General features: G+C 43.1%; 1 protein-coding gene across 1 annotated transcript in view; it reads right to left on the bottom strand.

The window, feature by feature from the left end:
• Positions 1-16,047, bottom strand: part of MEGF11 (multiple EGF-like-domains 11) — a gene marked incomplete at its 5' end in the record, with an annotated part of 99,992 nt that overhangs the window by 31,678 nt on the left and 52,267 nt on the right. The window contains 5 exons of the mRNA XM_010132943.1: positions 1,288-1,416; positions 2,120-2,248; positions 4,558-4,686; positions 8,816-8,950; positions 11,547-11,693. Coding sequence (XP_010131245.1) covers positions 1,288-1,416; positions 2,120-2,248; positions 4,558-4,686; positions 8,816-8,950; positions 11,547-11,693 — 669 coding nt within the window. The remainder of the gene's footprint in view (positions 1-1,287; positions 1,417-2,119; positions 2,249-4,557; positions 4,687-8,815; positions 8,951-11,546; positions 11,694-16,047) is intronic.

The raw sequence follows: 16,047 nt of genomic DNA, 5'->3' as shown, positions 1-16,047 counted from the left end.
TTGAGGAGGAAGGAGTCCTAATGAAGAGATACTGTTAGATTGAATAGTAGGAAACCAAACAAATAAATACATTTGTAGTTTGGATAGAAAAGACAGCCTCAGGCTTTGTACAGAGGTCAAATTAAAACCACGGCTTCTTCTAGAGAATCTGCTATGATGCAGTTCTGCAACGGAACATTTCGGGTTCCTATTTTCGTTGTGGCTGCAGGAAGGGCACTCACGAATTGCAGCAAGCTGCCCTCTTACAGACTTGCAGTGGTGCCACAGGGAATCCCCACGCGAGCAGGAGAGTTTGGTCCTGAGACAGATGATTTGCTGAATGCAAGTATGTGCAAGAAGAAAAGGTGTTCATGAATTTAGGTGTATGTACAAAGACTTTCACAAAAACGCAGGTAGTGAGCTACAGTTAAGCTTTCACTTGCAAATCTAGTGGGAGTGTTACTCTATTACCTTCCTGCCAAAGAAAACGGAACAAAACCCTGTGGAATTAATGCCTTGGTAAGGTGAGACAGATTTCACCCTGCAGTTAGAATCCAAGAAAGTGCGTGAGAATTTTCTTTTGATTTACTATCCTGGACAAACAAGTCTTTATTCAACCACAGCACATACAGCTTCCAGTACCTTAATTCTTTGTTCTAAAAAGAAGCCATTTGGCACAGCGTGCTAAATATGCCAGCAAGACACTGACAACAATTACAGTGAGACAGGCCAGTTCCCTTGCAAGGGAATTGAAGTGCATTGTCAAACACTCGCTCACCACTCCAGTTAAACACACATCCTTCCAAAAACGACAAGCAACTGGTTTTTCCTTGATCTGTTTTCATTGTAAAGACGGATCTTCGTTCGGTCCACATCTATAGCGCAACAACTTACGCGAGAAAGCCCCAATATTCCTTGGAAGGCAGAGAGCAGAAAGGACTTTTTTCTTTTAACCCTCCCGTCTTCCTTCGTGCCTAGGGCAACCTGATGCTGCTGCCCTCAGTGTCAGCAAGGCATGACTTGTGTTTTTCTATTTACAAGGTATAAATTGTTTGGGAAGGCTACATCCAGTCAGCACTGAGTGTAGTGACTCACTTCTATCTCACCTAACTTCAGGCTGGGACTGGATGCTTCAACAGACCATCCAGCTTTCCAGAGAGGCCTTCCTCTCCCTCTGGATTCTATAAGGTGCCCGGGGTTCTGTCTTGCTGCCATCAATACCTCATTTAAGAGCCTATTTCTGCAATCAATTCTGAAATGCACCAGCACCCCAGAGAAACAGAAAAATGAGGTCATCTTGCTACTTACTTTGCTCACATTGTTTGCCTGTAAATCCAGTCCTGCATGTGCACTGGCCAGTGATGTGGTCACAGTCCGCTCCGTTCTGACACTGACAAACATTGGCACAGTTTTTTCCATAAAAAGCAGCTGGGCAACCTTTCAGGAATCAGAATAAGGAAAGATGAAGAAATAAGCTGAAATAAACTCAGATGTGTTATAGCACAAAATATGTGGGCCTATAAATCTATTGATTTTCAGCCTCTGTATATTTAATAACATTTATGTGATCATCGGACTGCAGAGATCCTACGACGGCCAATTTTGCTGGTAGCGTTTCTCGCATCTTACAGAACTGCCTCTGAGTTTCAGAAGAAGAAAATCTTGCCCCATCTATACAAACTACATTTTCAGGAAGGGAAAGAAGATGGCTAAACAGAAACCCTTTGAAAGGCCAGAGATCAATCCATCACTTGCAAGTGAAAGAGCCTCCTTAAAAGGCTCACCAGAATTTGATTGCCTCTTCCACACAGTGCAGATAATTTGGTACTAGCAGGATGAGAAATCTCAAACATTTTCCTAGGTCAGACAACATGTACTGGGGCTTTAACAAGCAGGGACACAGACTGTGCAAATTCTGACACAGAATCAATAAAGTCAGTGATCGGTCCCTCCCTTAGCCAGTGCCAAAGGCATAAAAAACCTTCAACAGCTTCAGGACTGTTTTCTTTGGGGTGATGGGAAGTGATCCCAAGGAAGAAGCGGGTGGTTTCACCGGGAAGACTGCAATACTTGGAGGAGACACGAGGTAGCAGCACATACTTTGACAGATTCCCCAGCACAACCGTTCTGAAAGGCTTACGCTGCGTGCAGTAGAGCCCGGTCCAACCATGAGTGCATCTACATTCTCCATCATAAGGGCTGCACATTGCTCCGTTGTGACAGTTGCATGAATGAAAGCAATCGGGGCCCCAAAAACCAGTGGGACAAGCTGTGAAAATAAAAAAGATTTGTCAGCTGGCAAAAAAATAAAAGCAATGGTACCGTGTTAGTGTTGTGGAGGAACATCAATGCAGGGAGAACCTGTGAGACAGCAGTAAAGGCAGAACTTGCACTGCAGAGCTTAGCTTTGCTGCAGCGACTCCCTGACAGTGACTGCTCTTCCAAGCCAACGATTGCTCCACAAACCCCGGTGCCCACCTGCAACCTCACCCTCGCTGCCCAGCCCTGGCACAAGGGGTTTCTTCCCCATGTAGGTCAGCTACGCATGCTCTGAGAAGGACTGAAGCAGTGACCCTCCACACCACATTACTCTGAATGCTCTAGCCGCGCTCCCTGCCTTACCGTATTACCTGTGAAGACAATTTTGACAGGGTTTTAAGATATGGAGGCAATTTAATTTTCTTTTTGATATTCTGGAATTCTTGCATAATAAAAAGCACAGCTATTCATGGTTTACTTTTCCTATGCAATCAACTACTAAAATTACGACATTCATTCGAAGAATTGAAGATTGAGTGCTACTCAATTGACGTAAAAACGTAGAGAAAACTTTTTACAGTGTGAATTCCCATCCACAAAATCAGATCGCTTTTGTTGATGGGGCTAATATTAAATTAAAATCTCCAGGTCTATTTTATATTTCAACAAGTACAATATTAATACATTTTCAGAAGTTATTTTAAGCCTCCCTCCAAAAATGAATGCCGTTAAGTTACAGTTATTAGTGCCAGACTTAAAGATCCAAAATGATGATAACCTTTCAACGTAACAACTGTATTTTTGCTTTAAAAAGCACTTCCCATTGCTTCCTATTAGAGACATGAATTAATAAGGCATGGTTCCCAGGAAACCCAAAAGTATAGACACGGCACCTATTTCCATGTATGCCATTGGCTCCAATTCTGATGATAAATGCAAGTTTCTGGCATATGACAGACATTTCTAAAGCCAAAATGAATAGCAAAGAAAAAAACTCCTGCCATGACGCAAATCAAACAAAAGGTCACTGAACTCACACAGTGTAGAGCTGAACAGGATTTGGCCTAAAGTATTCGTGCGACAAGCAACCAGAAATATTTTTATGGTGCCTTTGTAAGGCAGAGCTGCAGGGTCTGTTAGTGTCTCCAGAACTGGATCTGGAGTCGGAGCTAAAATTATCTCCTTTGCAGCTCTGCCTCTCGGTCATTCTGGGTTAACTGATGCGGAGGGAGGTCTGACCAAAATAGCTCGGAACGGGACTCGGGTACGTGAGGCCAGGTGCCAGCAGGAGCCTGGTGCGTGGCCAGGGTCACGCTGGGAGATCTGCACTTTCTTTACATGCAGGTAACTGAGGAAACAGTCATGTTCATCCACCACACAAAGTAGCTATCACCACCTCCTCCTGCTCGCTACACTGGGAGGAGCTGCTGCTGAACTAGCCTGCCTCACTCTGTAAGAAAAAACCTTCTATTTTCAAGGTTAACAGAAACTAACAGTCATTTCCCAATTACATGGCTAAATATAATGAAGAATCTGCAAAGCCTTCTATCTTTCTTTTCTTTTTTTTTCCTGTTTTTGACTGACAGCAATATTCTGCCTGTGGAAGACACACAATAAAAGCAAAATTACAGCCGTCTGTTTTTATCCGATTCCTACTTTATCACTTGAAGTTTAATATATTTTACTCTGGAATGCTGTCTAATATGCTAGTTGTATCCTGAATATGAAGTAACATTTCTGAATGATAGGATATTGCTTCCCTCTGTGATCTATCTTCAATTAAGGGATGCTCTCAGGAAATGACACTTTGGGATCAGCAAATGCCAATCTTCTACCTGGGCAATTTTCAAGAAGAAATCCTCCATCCCTCCAAGCCCACACTGACTTTTACAATTAAATTACATTTAATAGAAATATTTCAGCTGCCTAATTTCTCAATTCTGGGGACTTGGTACATGAAAACATTTACTGGTTAATCATTTCTAATGTAATAGCTGAAAGAAAATGATTTCAAAAAATAAATAAAAGGGAATCCAGCTAGAAATTAAAAGGGAGCATGGAGCTTTCTTTTCTGATAAAAGCCTGTGACCTCCCTTTCCTGTAATAGAAGCTAGTAACAGCTTCTGCAAATTCCAAATGCAGAAACTAATTCAAGCCAAAGCTAACTTAGATTAATTAAAAGACATAATCTCTGGAGAGAGTAAGGTGCTGGCTGCTGTAATACTTCAGGGATTTCCCCAGAATCGGTCTTTAACTTTCAGAAAACTCTAAAGAGGAAAATATGTTGAAGTGGAGGTGGAAAAATATCACTTTGCTTACTCTGAGAGCAGTCTGTCCCTATCCAGCCCGGGAAGCACTGGCACGATCCATCGATGGGGTTGCACGTCCCGTTCTCCGTGCACTGGCAGGCCTCGGCACAGTTCTTCCCGTATCTCCCACTGGGGCAGACTGTGACAACACAAGGCAGTTTACTGGAGGTTCTGCACAACGAATATGAGGAAGTCACAGGACTTAACATTTAGCAATTAGAGATAAAAGGAATTACAACGTTTTTCTTTGCTGAAGACGAACGGACAAAATTATTCTGGAAAGAGGAAAAGGCAGAATGTATTCGAGTCCATTTTGTTTGCTTACATCCCAGGCATGAAAACAACAGGAAAAAATGGAACAGGAAAAAATCCAACTTTCTGCTGGAAAACGAATCTAATATAGTTAGAAGACGACAGGTATTAAAGGGCATTATGGAAGGATGAAAAGAGGAGAGACAAAACAGAGAAAAGGTTTTCTTGGGAGAGGAGAGAACAGTAAAGTTGAGGAGAATTCAAACAATAATAGCAAACACAAATAAGTGGCTGGAAAGGATCGATCTGGGGACTTAACCAAGGGGGTCCCTTGGTGCAAACCCTGAAATTGGCACCGGCTCAGAGGATTACAGCCTCAACAATAAGAACTGCAAAGTAGGAAAGGAACATTTTAGGGTAAATAACAGCCAAATGAAGAAGTCTCACGCAGACAAAGAGCAATGGGGACTCTTACTTTCAGGTCTGTCACTAGAACCTAACTCCCCTGTATCGTATGACCGATAATGACAGTCATAACGGACCAAAGGCTGCAAACCTCACCACCCAGTATGATGGCCTGACATACCAGCCGCGGGTACTGTACCTGGGGACCAGTGCCCACAGAATGCCTGACGGCAGAGAAGCTTGCCAGAAGACGCTGAAAGAGCTGTAGTCCTTTCCCCTGCTATCCCAGGAGCACCACAAGACGCATCCTGCACCATGCAGCGCTGCAACGTTGGGAATGCCAGAGTGCCTACCTCATCGCTGTCCTGGTTGACAGCGGTGAGACAGGAAGGTGCCTTTGCTACTACATACACCAGGATTGCCGAAGCTCAACTTTCAGCAGTGTTGGTGGGAGGCAGGCTCCCAGCATCTCCCATATTCGAATCATCCAACCAGAGAGTAAAGCAGGAGCAAGGCTGCCACTTCCATACGTATTTTTACCATATCAGTCTGGTGGAAGACAACTACTACGGATTAAGCACGTACCCAACTGCTGAACTGTCACGCTTGTCTTTTGGCATTCACCTACTCCCCTCCAGCACCCCTTGCTGTGCAAGTGTTCGGTTCGGTGGCAAAGGTGATTTCCAAGGATTATATATAAATATTTAACGGAGAGCTGTTCAACAGATGTGCTGCAGCTCAGCAAAATCAGCATCTACTCCCGTTTGTGCACTGAGCTTACTCCCGAAGTTGGAAGAAAAGAAACTCTAAATTTTTTTCAGAGCCATCTTATAACAGCCTAAGCACAGTGACATAAAACTAATAGACACGTAGATCTCCAACCTCCCACCATATTATTGGAAATCTATAGTGTTAAAGTTGATGGAAAGCTCTGCTTGGTAATGAATGAAATGTTTAATTTCTGTGCTCTTATTGGCTGTGTTCCCTGACAAAAACAGATGTATTTTCAAAACAAGATAAAACACACAGTCCATCTTCACAAAGAATGTAACAAATGGAACTGGACTTGTAGCCTGGTAAATAATAGCGATGTCAAAAAAGTGATTAAGGCACTTCCCTGAATTATGCAACTGTTTCACCACTTCAGCAGCTCCTGCATTCTCGTATGCAGGCTCTGCAGGTGACCTCAATCTATCCTGACCATGAATCAGCCACAGACTGAAATCCTGAGCTGTGATTCACTTGCTTTTATACAACATGCCATCCTCTACTCTTGCTATGGCCGAAAGAACGTGCTCACTATTGTTTCCCGCGTGCATTTCTGGATATGACAGACTTATCTGTAGGAGTGGATAAAGTTGGTTTTGGCTTTCAAATCATGTGCAAAACAGATTAGTTCTCTAACTGAAAAGAGATAAAACTAAACACAACATACAGACACAATGAAAAGAACAATACAGAGACAGAAAGAAAAAGAGAGAGGAGAGAAAAGCCCTCATATCACAGACAGTGCCAACCCTCCAATGATCTGTCAGCCTAAGTCCTCACATGTGCTACACCATTACTCAGTTCCAACGTGCTACATGGAGCAGCTCAGTGCAATATTTTTACTGCATCTTTGAGATGGAGATAGATAACATCACTTGAAGGCTGCATTTTTTATAAGTACGAGAAAATAGTTCTCAAAAGACTTAAAGTAGGAGTTGATTTGCACGGCAACGTGGAATACTAATGAACCAGGAAAAGATTTGTGATCCAAACACCGATGCCGACAGAGGCAACGGGCCACACTTTATGAAAGGAATGTTTCGGTTCCACACCGTGAGAGCTGGCAGAGGGGTTCCTGCTGCGTAAGCACCTCTCGTCGCAGTGAAGCAGTGTGATGCCCTCCAGAATGTCAACACAGAAAGATTACAAACAGGATCCAGCCCACATTGCTGTTCTCGTTAATTTAAGTAACCTGGTTGTGGATGGACACAGTGACGCTCTTGTAAAGGTGTGAGATCCAAACGCAGGCACTTTTTCAAATGTCTCAAACATTTTTAAACAAAGCTGTGAAGTCAGGACTAATACCGCTTCCTTCTTCCTAATTGTACAGTGCAGATAGTGATGTGAATTAGCTACAAAAGCTCTGAAGTGGGACTCTGAAAGTCCCTGTGGGATGTCAGCTGTGTTCTAGCAGGGATAACAAGTTATTATCAATCCATCTTGCTACATGATTGTGAAAGATATCCCTAAACCGGCTGCTTAGTTATTTGCTGCTCAGAATCCTCAGCACAACCATGTTAAACTGTGGCATGCCAGAGGTTACATAGCTCCTCGCATGCACGTGCTGCTGAAGGAAGAATGTTCCTGCTGCCAGAAAGGAGATGGAAATTCAAAAGTGAAATCTCCATGTCACGTTTTTCTAATGGAAAATATTAATTAGCATTTTTCTTTCTAAAAAATGAAGTTACATGCTAACTCATTCTGACAAACTGCAACACAAATTGATTTTAATTAGGACATGAATATTTTAAAATTAATTTGCTGGATAGATCAACATTTCAAAGAAAAACCAGAAGTGCTGAACATCTGAGCAAAAATCAAATAGTTTTCTTAAGAGGATAATTAGCCCTGCTTACGCTTTGAAATCTGGCTAACTTTTCACATAAAATGGACAAATTCACTGAAATATGTTCATTTTAATAAATCCATTGGTATAATGTTTAGTCGACTACACAGCACAGAAAAAAGAAAACATGGTTATAGCTAATCTATGTTTAATGACTTTGCGTAACTGCTGTCCGCAAGCTTTAACTTACTGAAAAGCAGGTCATTACAGAGTGTCAGTACAGTTTTTGCAGGGATAGTGACTTCACAAGGGCAGTAGCCATTACAAATAATTTCTTTTAAATCTGCATCTAGAAAATACCCACGGTGGTACGCAAAAACTGAGACCACGGAGCACTGTCATGATTTTGTGGGCATTTGGGGATAAAACTGAAAATGAAAGCTGCAGTTAAAAGTGGACTTTCAAAGGCACAGGAAGGTGAAGGACATTAGAAGGAGTTGAACCTGCTCTTCACCTGCGAAAAATGACTTGCTTTCCCTGCCTCATGGCAGATTTTTCTGTCTCCTGCTCTCGTGCTGGGGTGTGCATGATTTTAGCAATTCCCACTCAGGTCCTTGGCAACGTAAATATGGTTCCATGCATTAACTGGGAGTCTGGGCTTCTGCACCCGAGCTGGCCTTTACCTTAACTAGCATCTCCACTTCCTGCTGACAAAGAGTGCATGAAGGTGCTGTCGACAGGCAGGATGTGATAGGCTTAGCAGGAAAGAAGATGAAGCCATTGGCTGGCTGATGCGTTTCCAGCAGGTGTCTCATTCCCTATTCGTTTCAGTACAGAGCACAGACCCGTTTTATTTATGAAAGCAGGAGCACATCACATATACAAAAGGGTGACTAAGTACCTATTTGCGTTTTGTCTCTGAAGTAAAGAATTTCTTCTGATCTAAACTGCTGAAACAAGGGAAAAAGGCAGGAACCTTGTGATCAGTCTCGCTGCAAAGTCACGGACATAGAAGCTTAGGAAAGGAGGTGGCATGTGGAGGTGCTGGGCTCAGTACCTTGGTTGCAGAGAGCGCCGAAGAATCCAGGCAAGCAATCGCAGTGTCCAGACACGTGGTGACAAGGTCCACTGCTGTGCACACACTGAGGGCACGCCTGACTGCAGTGGTGTCCGTAAAGGCCTGGGGGACAAACTGAAGACCAAACAAAATAAGCTGTTACAGGTTTTCAGAAGATTTCTCATTGCCGAGAGCTTGAGAATTCTCTCTCTGTCTTAATCCCAAACCAGTATTTCTTAATTTATAAAAACATAATTTTATCAGTGCTGAGATGATGAAGCCTGTTGGATTATTCCATGTCTAATAAAGCGTGAGCTCTGAGTAAAGCTGCTCCTGTGGTTCAAACATTCACACCATCCTACCTCATGTAAGTCTTCGGCTATTTAATGATCCAGGAGAGCGCTCTCAGCAGCCAATCTCTCTCTCTCTCGACGCTAATGAGTCTCTCTAGCCTGCCCCAGCTAAACTCTTTTACAAAACATCGGAGTTTAAGATGCTCAAGAGCTTGTAGCCTGCTGGCAGATACAGTTAATAACACATATGCCAAAGCTTTTAAGAGAGGCAGGAAGAGAAACCCACACGTGTACAGAGGACAGAAACTCAGAACACCGTTTCCTTTGGAAATAAAGCTAAGAAATCAGAGAAACTGCATTAGGAAACTCTCAATGTTTTATGTCTAAAGTAACTCGCCAAAAGCTGATTTCTGTCCCTATCAGGTGCGACCCCTCTGCTAAGGGGGAGAGTTTATACATGCCATTGCAGGAGCAGCATCCATCAGGGATGAACAGCATCTAAAAACGGTCATTAGGGTAACAGCATACAAAACCACCTCATTTGCATCCGTAATCACACCACATAGCTGAGTAAACTGGTCGTGAACTGTGTGCTTAATTTGCGTAAAACTTGGATTGAAATTGTTACAAAATTTGTACATCAGGTGTAGTGCCAAGATCATGGCTCAGTATCTCTTATGAAGGCGTATTGTCGCTTCTAAGCACATGTAGCATGAAAAACCATCCGCTGTCCAAACATCCACTGCACAGATAAGCACTCAGCAATGTTAAATTGCAGTAAGTAACTGCAAAAATGACTTTATATGTTTTCACTTGTGCTCCTGTGAGTCTCTGTTATACAGTTCTGGCTCAGTGGTTTCTATATCACATCCGTTTTATTTTTTCTCCGAATGAGAATTTTTCTCTCGGTCTGTACATTCACAGAGGGTGTCAGGTTCTTACACTGCTGCAGATTTCCAGCTGGAACTCAGCTGACAGGTTTGTTGATGACGTGCTAGCTATAAAACAGCATGGATCACTCCTGGAGACATTCCTGCAGGCCTAAGAGCAGTAAACCACCCCGGTGTCTCGTGTAATCCCGATTACACCGACAGAACAAGCTGACTGAGAGCCTTCCTCAGCACTGCCCTTTATGGACTAAATCCTGCTTCTAAGTAAGTTTCCGAGAGAAAAATGGGAATGATTCTGAAGGCAAACTTAGCAAGCTGACGCTACCTTCACTTACAAAGGTGTCCTCTTCACCAGGTAGTCTTGAGCCTGATCCCCGCAAAAGGGGTGGACCAAGCTGAATTCCCTGGCTGAATCTTCACAGAGAGGCATTTCAGCGACACGAGGCAATAGCCGAAGCATCCCCAGGACCCCTCTGCTGTCAGCCCAGGGGGGAGGAAAACGTCTCCCCGTTAGTCCTCAGGGAGCAGCCTGATGACTGGAGTTGCAAACTGAGGATACAGTTTCTCTCTTGTAGCCTACGTGCCATCAGCTGATAAAACTAAGCTTTTTTTTTTTTTTCCCATCTCAGAAAGGTCAGAAACTTTTAACTTCTCGACATTTTGGACACTTGGGTTTTCAAATTTGAAAAACAATTTCTTCCCCAGTTCCCTGAAGCCCTGAGTACCACGACTTAGCCTTGGAGAGAGGTTTTACAGCCATATAGATATGCTGAAGCACCTGGAAATTGGGGTTTATAATGGAAATGCTCATATGCCATTAGCCGCAGCAGTGCTAGAGGTCATCGTTATAATGGCTTTAAATAAAAATTGCCAGCTACAAATTATTTTTAGAGACGTGTCCCAGTGTCAAGTGTAACTGGTGAAATCAAAGGGGATATATGAACTGGGCAAGCGGCATGCCTTACAGGAAGAACAAGAGCTGCTGCAGAAAAGAAAGACAAACCCATTTCTTGTTTACACAGGAAGATGTTTGCGCGTAGTTTGGATCAGTGAATAAGGGTCCCTAAGGGGCACATGCAGCTTCCCAGACAAAGCAACGAGAGGATTTTCATCTCCTCGGCACATTTTAATATGTCTGATGCTCTGCTGCTACAGGAGCTATTTCAGGCTGTCATGTTTCTTTTTCTGGCATGTAAGAAAACATGGTCTTGTTATTTTAATATTTTATTAGCCAACGCTGATCCACTTGTCATTACGTGATGGGCGGTAGCTGACTCCTTTTAATGGGTACCCTGTAGTTCACCATGACTTAACAGTAAACCTGGTTTTGCCCACGTCCTGCCAAGTTTGGGATGTCTTGCTCCTGGTTTGATTGTGTTGCTCCTTCTTTCAGGTCACTTGTGACCTCCAGGTGCTCGATCAAGACGCATTTTTAGCCTATCTCCGGCCCTTCAGAAGCCATGAAACCTGTGGCTCTGCCTGTCTGGGGTCATAAACAAGTATTTCTACCTGCTTTGCTTCTGCCACCACCTCTACAGAAAATCTTACTTCTCTGGCACAAGGGTCCTCTGTATCCTGGTGCGCAGTCACAGGTGCCATCCTCCGGGGAGCAGGAGCCCCCGTTCTCACAGTTACAGGAGATAGAGCAGTTTGGTCCCCAGCGGCCTTGGGTGCAGATATTGTCACAGTGGATGCCTGAAGACATAAAGGCACATGTTAGGTTTCACACAGCTCACTCTGCTCATCGATCAAAGAAACGTTTGGCTGCACATATACATCACAGAGGAAACAAAGGAGCCTGGCAAGGAAATAGCTCTTCTTTTATCAGCTTTATAAAGCGAAAATTAGGAAAATGGCAAACAGGTGAATTCTGTAGGTGTCAGTGGGCTCCTGATCAGTCCTTTGCACCATTAAAGAAACTCTGCATGTCAGCTGAGACATGAAGGTCAGGAATTGCTTTAAAGTCACAAAATGTCTCAAATAACTGGTCTGGAAATATGCAGTTGATTGAAGCCTGATTGCTCAACTGTTGTGAAATGGGCGATCAAAAGAAGAAAAATCAGAGTTCTGGAAAAACATGTCCAGTACGTGCCCAGAGCTCCCCGCGTTCGGCATTAACGACCCGAGTTCCGATCCAGCAAATGGCCAGATGTGGGCACAGGCTGATCATTTGCATGTTAAAGAGAGACCGAGACCTACCAATCCATCTCCCAGGGATTCCCAGGGTTGTTGTTCGATATTTATCACTGTGAAAAGTGAAGCTTGGAAACACTGAAAGAGTCACACAGCCAGAAAGCTTCACGTGAGCCTTCTGGCATTGCTTCAACTGGTTTTGTTTTAATCAGTACCTCTTAAAAGCAACCTTGTGCCACAGCTTGTCACACAGAAATGTAATCTACGGATTTGACCCAGCACACCATTACTTGTCCGAAAGGCTCGTACTCCACTGGGAGAAGGCAGCAATGATCCCTGCAATTAGCAGAGCTATTTGCATGAGCAAGAGCTCCTTGGATTGAACAAGGTTTGCAGGATCACGAACTAAGAGAGGCATTAAGCACTGCCAGGTGCAGGGAGTGGCACCAGCAGCAGCACACTGGAGATACTGATAACAAGAGAGAAAAAATGAATCCCAGGCTGGCCTGAAAATTTTCCTGACAACATTCCCCCACTGGGTGCCTTACAACTGTGCCACCAAGATTTGATGGTGTACAAACGCCTGAGCTCGGCTTTCAACGTGGAGATGTTCTTTATCATCCATGCACATGTCCCCAGTGCATAATGGGATAAATGCAGACCAGGGCTCCGGGAGCCCCAGCCTCAGCCAGAGGTTGGATTAGTGCATCGCTACGGAGAAATACAATCCCAAGTAATTTCCTCCACCTCTGATAACTTCATCTGGATGCTACAGGTAATGGACTGCATTTGTGAAGCTGTGATCTGTGCAGTCACCAAACTTTGAGGATTATTAACCAGCTAAAAGTCATTATAAACACACTTACGGTGCAGTTTCAAGTTATAAATCTCTGAAGTTAATACGGTAAGAAATACTGCAGAGCCAAAATTTCCCTTTTCTGAAGATTAATCACACAATTATAATGTCCCTTCCTAGAAAATCTTAACCAAGTCTGGCAGAAGTACAGTTTGAAATGGGGTTTCTAGTAATACATGATCATAGCTTTATTTATAGAGGCATGGTCCATGCTGTAGAGCTTAATAAAAAACACATTAAAATACAGTAAAAATATAATACAAGCTCAATCCCTTAATATCTAAGTAGATAAATCTGAAAAAAAAAGAAGAAAAAACAGGCAAGGAACATTTATATTAGTAAAATCAAGAAAAAGAATTATTTTAATACAGTTTTCCCTGCTCCCCTTGAAACCAACCACATTCTTGGATTGCTGAAACAGTAAATGCTTTGTGTGTAATACATCTACAGTACTCTGTAATTAAAAATTCATACAACACATCGTAAATAAATAAATTCATTTCATATTTATACACACATATATATATGATCATTTATAGCTTCGAGAGCCTCAGTGTGAGCTCCCTGAAATGAAATTCAGACACAAATGTAGAAAAATGTGTTCCTTTTCCTCCCGACTGCAGCGTAACAAATGCAATTCTCTCATTGTGAATGGGCTATTTATAAACGGGGACAATTAAACAGCATCATTTCGCCTCTCTTTTGGCGAAGTTTGAGGAAGAATGACATCGACTCCTCTCTCTTGAAAGGTGGCTGCATTAGAATGCCGCGGCTGTTCTTAGCAGCAGCAAAGTCCTTCCGTTAGTAATGAATAATGAGGGATGTCTTCCCGCTCCTAACGAAGGCAATGAGTCATTGTGAAGCCGATTGTGGTAACGAAATGGAAAAGGGGGGAAAAGGAAACCTTCTAGAAGACACTGGTAGCCATCAGCCGGTCTGTGTTTATAAATTCGCAGAAGACAACCGAGAAGGTGCCGCAATCCATTTTTATTACTTTATATTACTCTAAGTTAATTCTCATGGAATACTCCATTTTTGGAGGCTCCTACACACACTGAATTGCAAATGGAAATGAGAAGTTGAAACTGCATCTGGGCATGCACGTCTTACGGCATTGTGCTAAAAAACCACTTGATTTTACAATTCCCCAACTTGACAGCATATGAAGGAGGAGTCTGTCCCCGTACTTTGCAGTTAGAGTCAGCGAAGCATCAAGTTCCTTTACTGTAAAACTTTGATATTTACTTAGGAACTTGCTGATGAACATTTTGGATAAGCAATTAGTTTTCAATTTCCAGAAATATAAAAATTGCTGAAGTTGACACATCTCCGTACTAGCTCATGTTACAACCACAGATTCCTCATTTATGAACAAATTCCTTCTTTCACAAGCATGATGTAGAAATTGGGAAGACAACTATCAGAAGAAGTAGTCCCTGAAGCTGCAGGAAGCAGCTCTATACATAAACTCTATTGCCTACATACCAAGAAATTATCTTACTGCCTGAGGCCATGGTTCACAACCGCAGCTACTAGTATGAAATTACACTTCCGAGACCTTCTTAAACAATGTTCGGGGGGTGAATTGTAAATGAAATTCACATAACTGACATAAAATTATAGTTACCCACTGCATGCGGGCAAAGGATGCTTGCCCTCTCACGCAGCAAGCCAGAGCCAAGGGAAGAGCTGCAGTTTTAATTCAGCCTATGAAACAGCAGCCACAAAACCTCCATGTCCCAAAGGGGATTTGGGGTACCGGAAAGAGCAGCGCCTAACCGAAACCCTTCAAGTCATCCGTGTTGTATGGTAATAATATAGAGCATACACTGTAGTCCAGTTCTGCTGAATAACGGTTAGAGAAGTGTGTGTCTGGTGACTCAGTCTGATAGAAGCTTGTGTCTGGCTCACTGGGAGCAGAGTAAATTTTTACCAGGTTAAGTTGGTTCTTTGTATTAAAATTTACAAATCAGACTGTGACAGGTTCAGCTAATGTCCACACAACCATCATGAAAAGGAGCAAGAAAAAGAAGACGGAGAAATCCCCAAACCCCAAGCGATACCCGTGGGATGTAAGGCATCTGCTGGAGAGCTACTTCATCTACTGCTGCCAGTAATAACCTTCAAGGCAAGTTTGTCAAAGTAAAGCCGACTTAGCCCTGACTCTACCTATATCACGCTGAAGGACTTTGCAGGGTGAAATTCCTGAAAGCCCAGCATAAGCAGAACTCCCTTTCTGCCCTCTCCAGCTTACGTGTGCAATTGCATTCGTGTTTGGGGATTACGTCTCTAGCTCTTAACAAAGTCTGCCATTGTTTCTCTGCCTTGTCTCTAGATAGTTGGGAACTAATACTCCAAACACAATAGAGGAGCAAAAATGGTCAGAATAAATGAGAACCGGAGGCCTATTTTTGACCACTGCTATCCCCTTGACAGTAGCCTCTGCAACACGGCCCGCGTGCTGCCCAGCATCCAATTATTTTTCAGGGAGGTAGGAATTTGATAAATTACAGGATGTAGCTCCCTTCCCCCCATGTACTTTAATTTTATAACCACCAGCATACAACTGTAATTATTTCTCTGAATAAGATCTTCAGCTTTTTTTTTTTTTAATAGTCACAATCTAAAGACAGATGCAACATCAATTAGGAATGACAAGAACGACTTCAGCAGACATTTGAATCCAACACAAACATTGTGCTCTCCTCCACCTGTCTTTCAACTTGACGTGAAGTCATAATAATGTCTTATTTTTGGCTTTTGAATAGCTTTGGGAAGAACTGCTTTTTATGCATAAATAGGCACTGGCTTTCTGTGGGCTACACAGCAGAGTTTGGTGAGTCACGCTTGGCTTCGGGCTGGAATGCCTGGTAGCTTTTGTCTCTGGCACCAGTAACTCTTAACGGCGGTTTGCCTACCTGTTGACACGGAGCAGTAGCAATACTGCTTCAGCAGCAGAAAGCTGCCTAACGATTATAGCTGCGAGGCTGTTTTAGATGAGGGATTGCAGAGCGTGGGCCAGCAAGCACTTGATTGTACTGGAGAGAGGCATGGGAATGC

This window comes from Buceros rhinoceros, unplaced genomic scaffold (assembly GCF_000710305.1).
Source record: "Buceros rhinoceros silvestris isolate BGI_N320 unplaced genomic scaffold, ASM71030v1 scaffold16853, whole genome shotgun sequence".
In the NCBI taxonomy this organism is placed as follows: domain Eukaryota; kingdom Metazoa; phylum Chordata; class Aves; order Bucerotiformes; family Bucerotidae; genus Buceros; species Buceros rhinoceros.
This window is presented reverse-complemented; position numbering and strand designations above follow the sequence as displayed.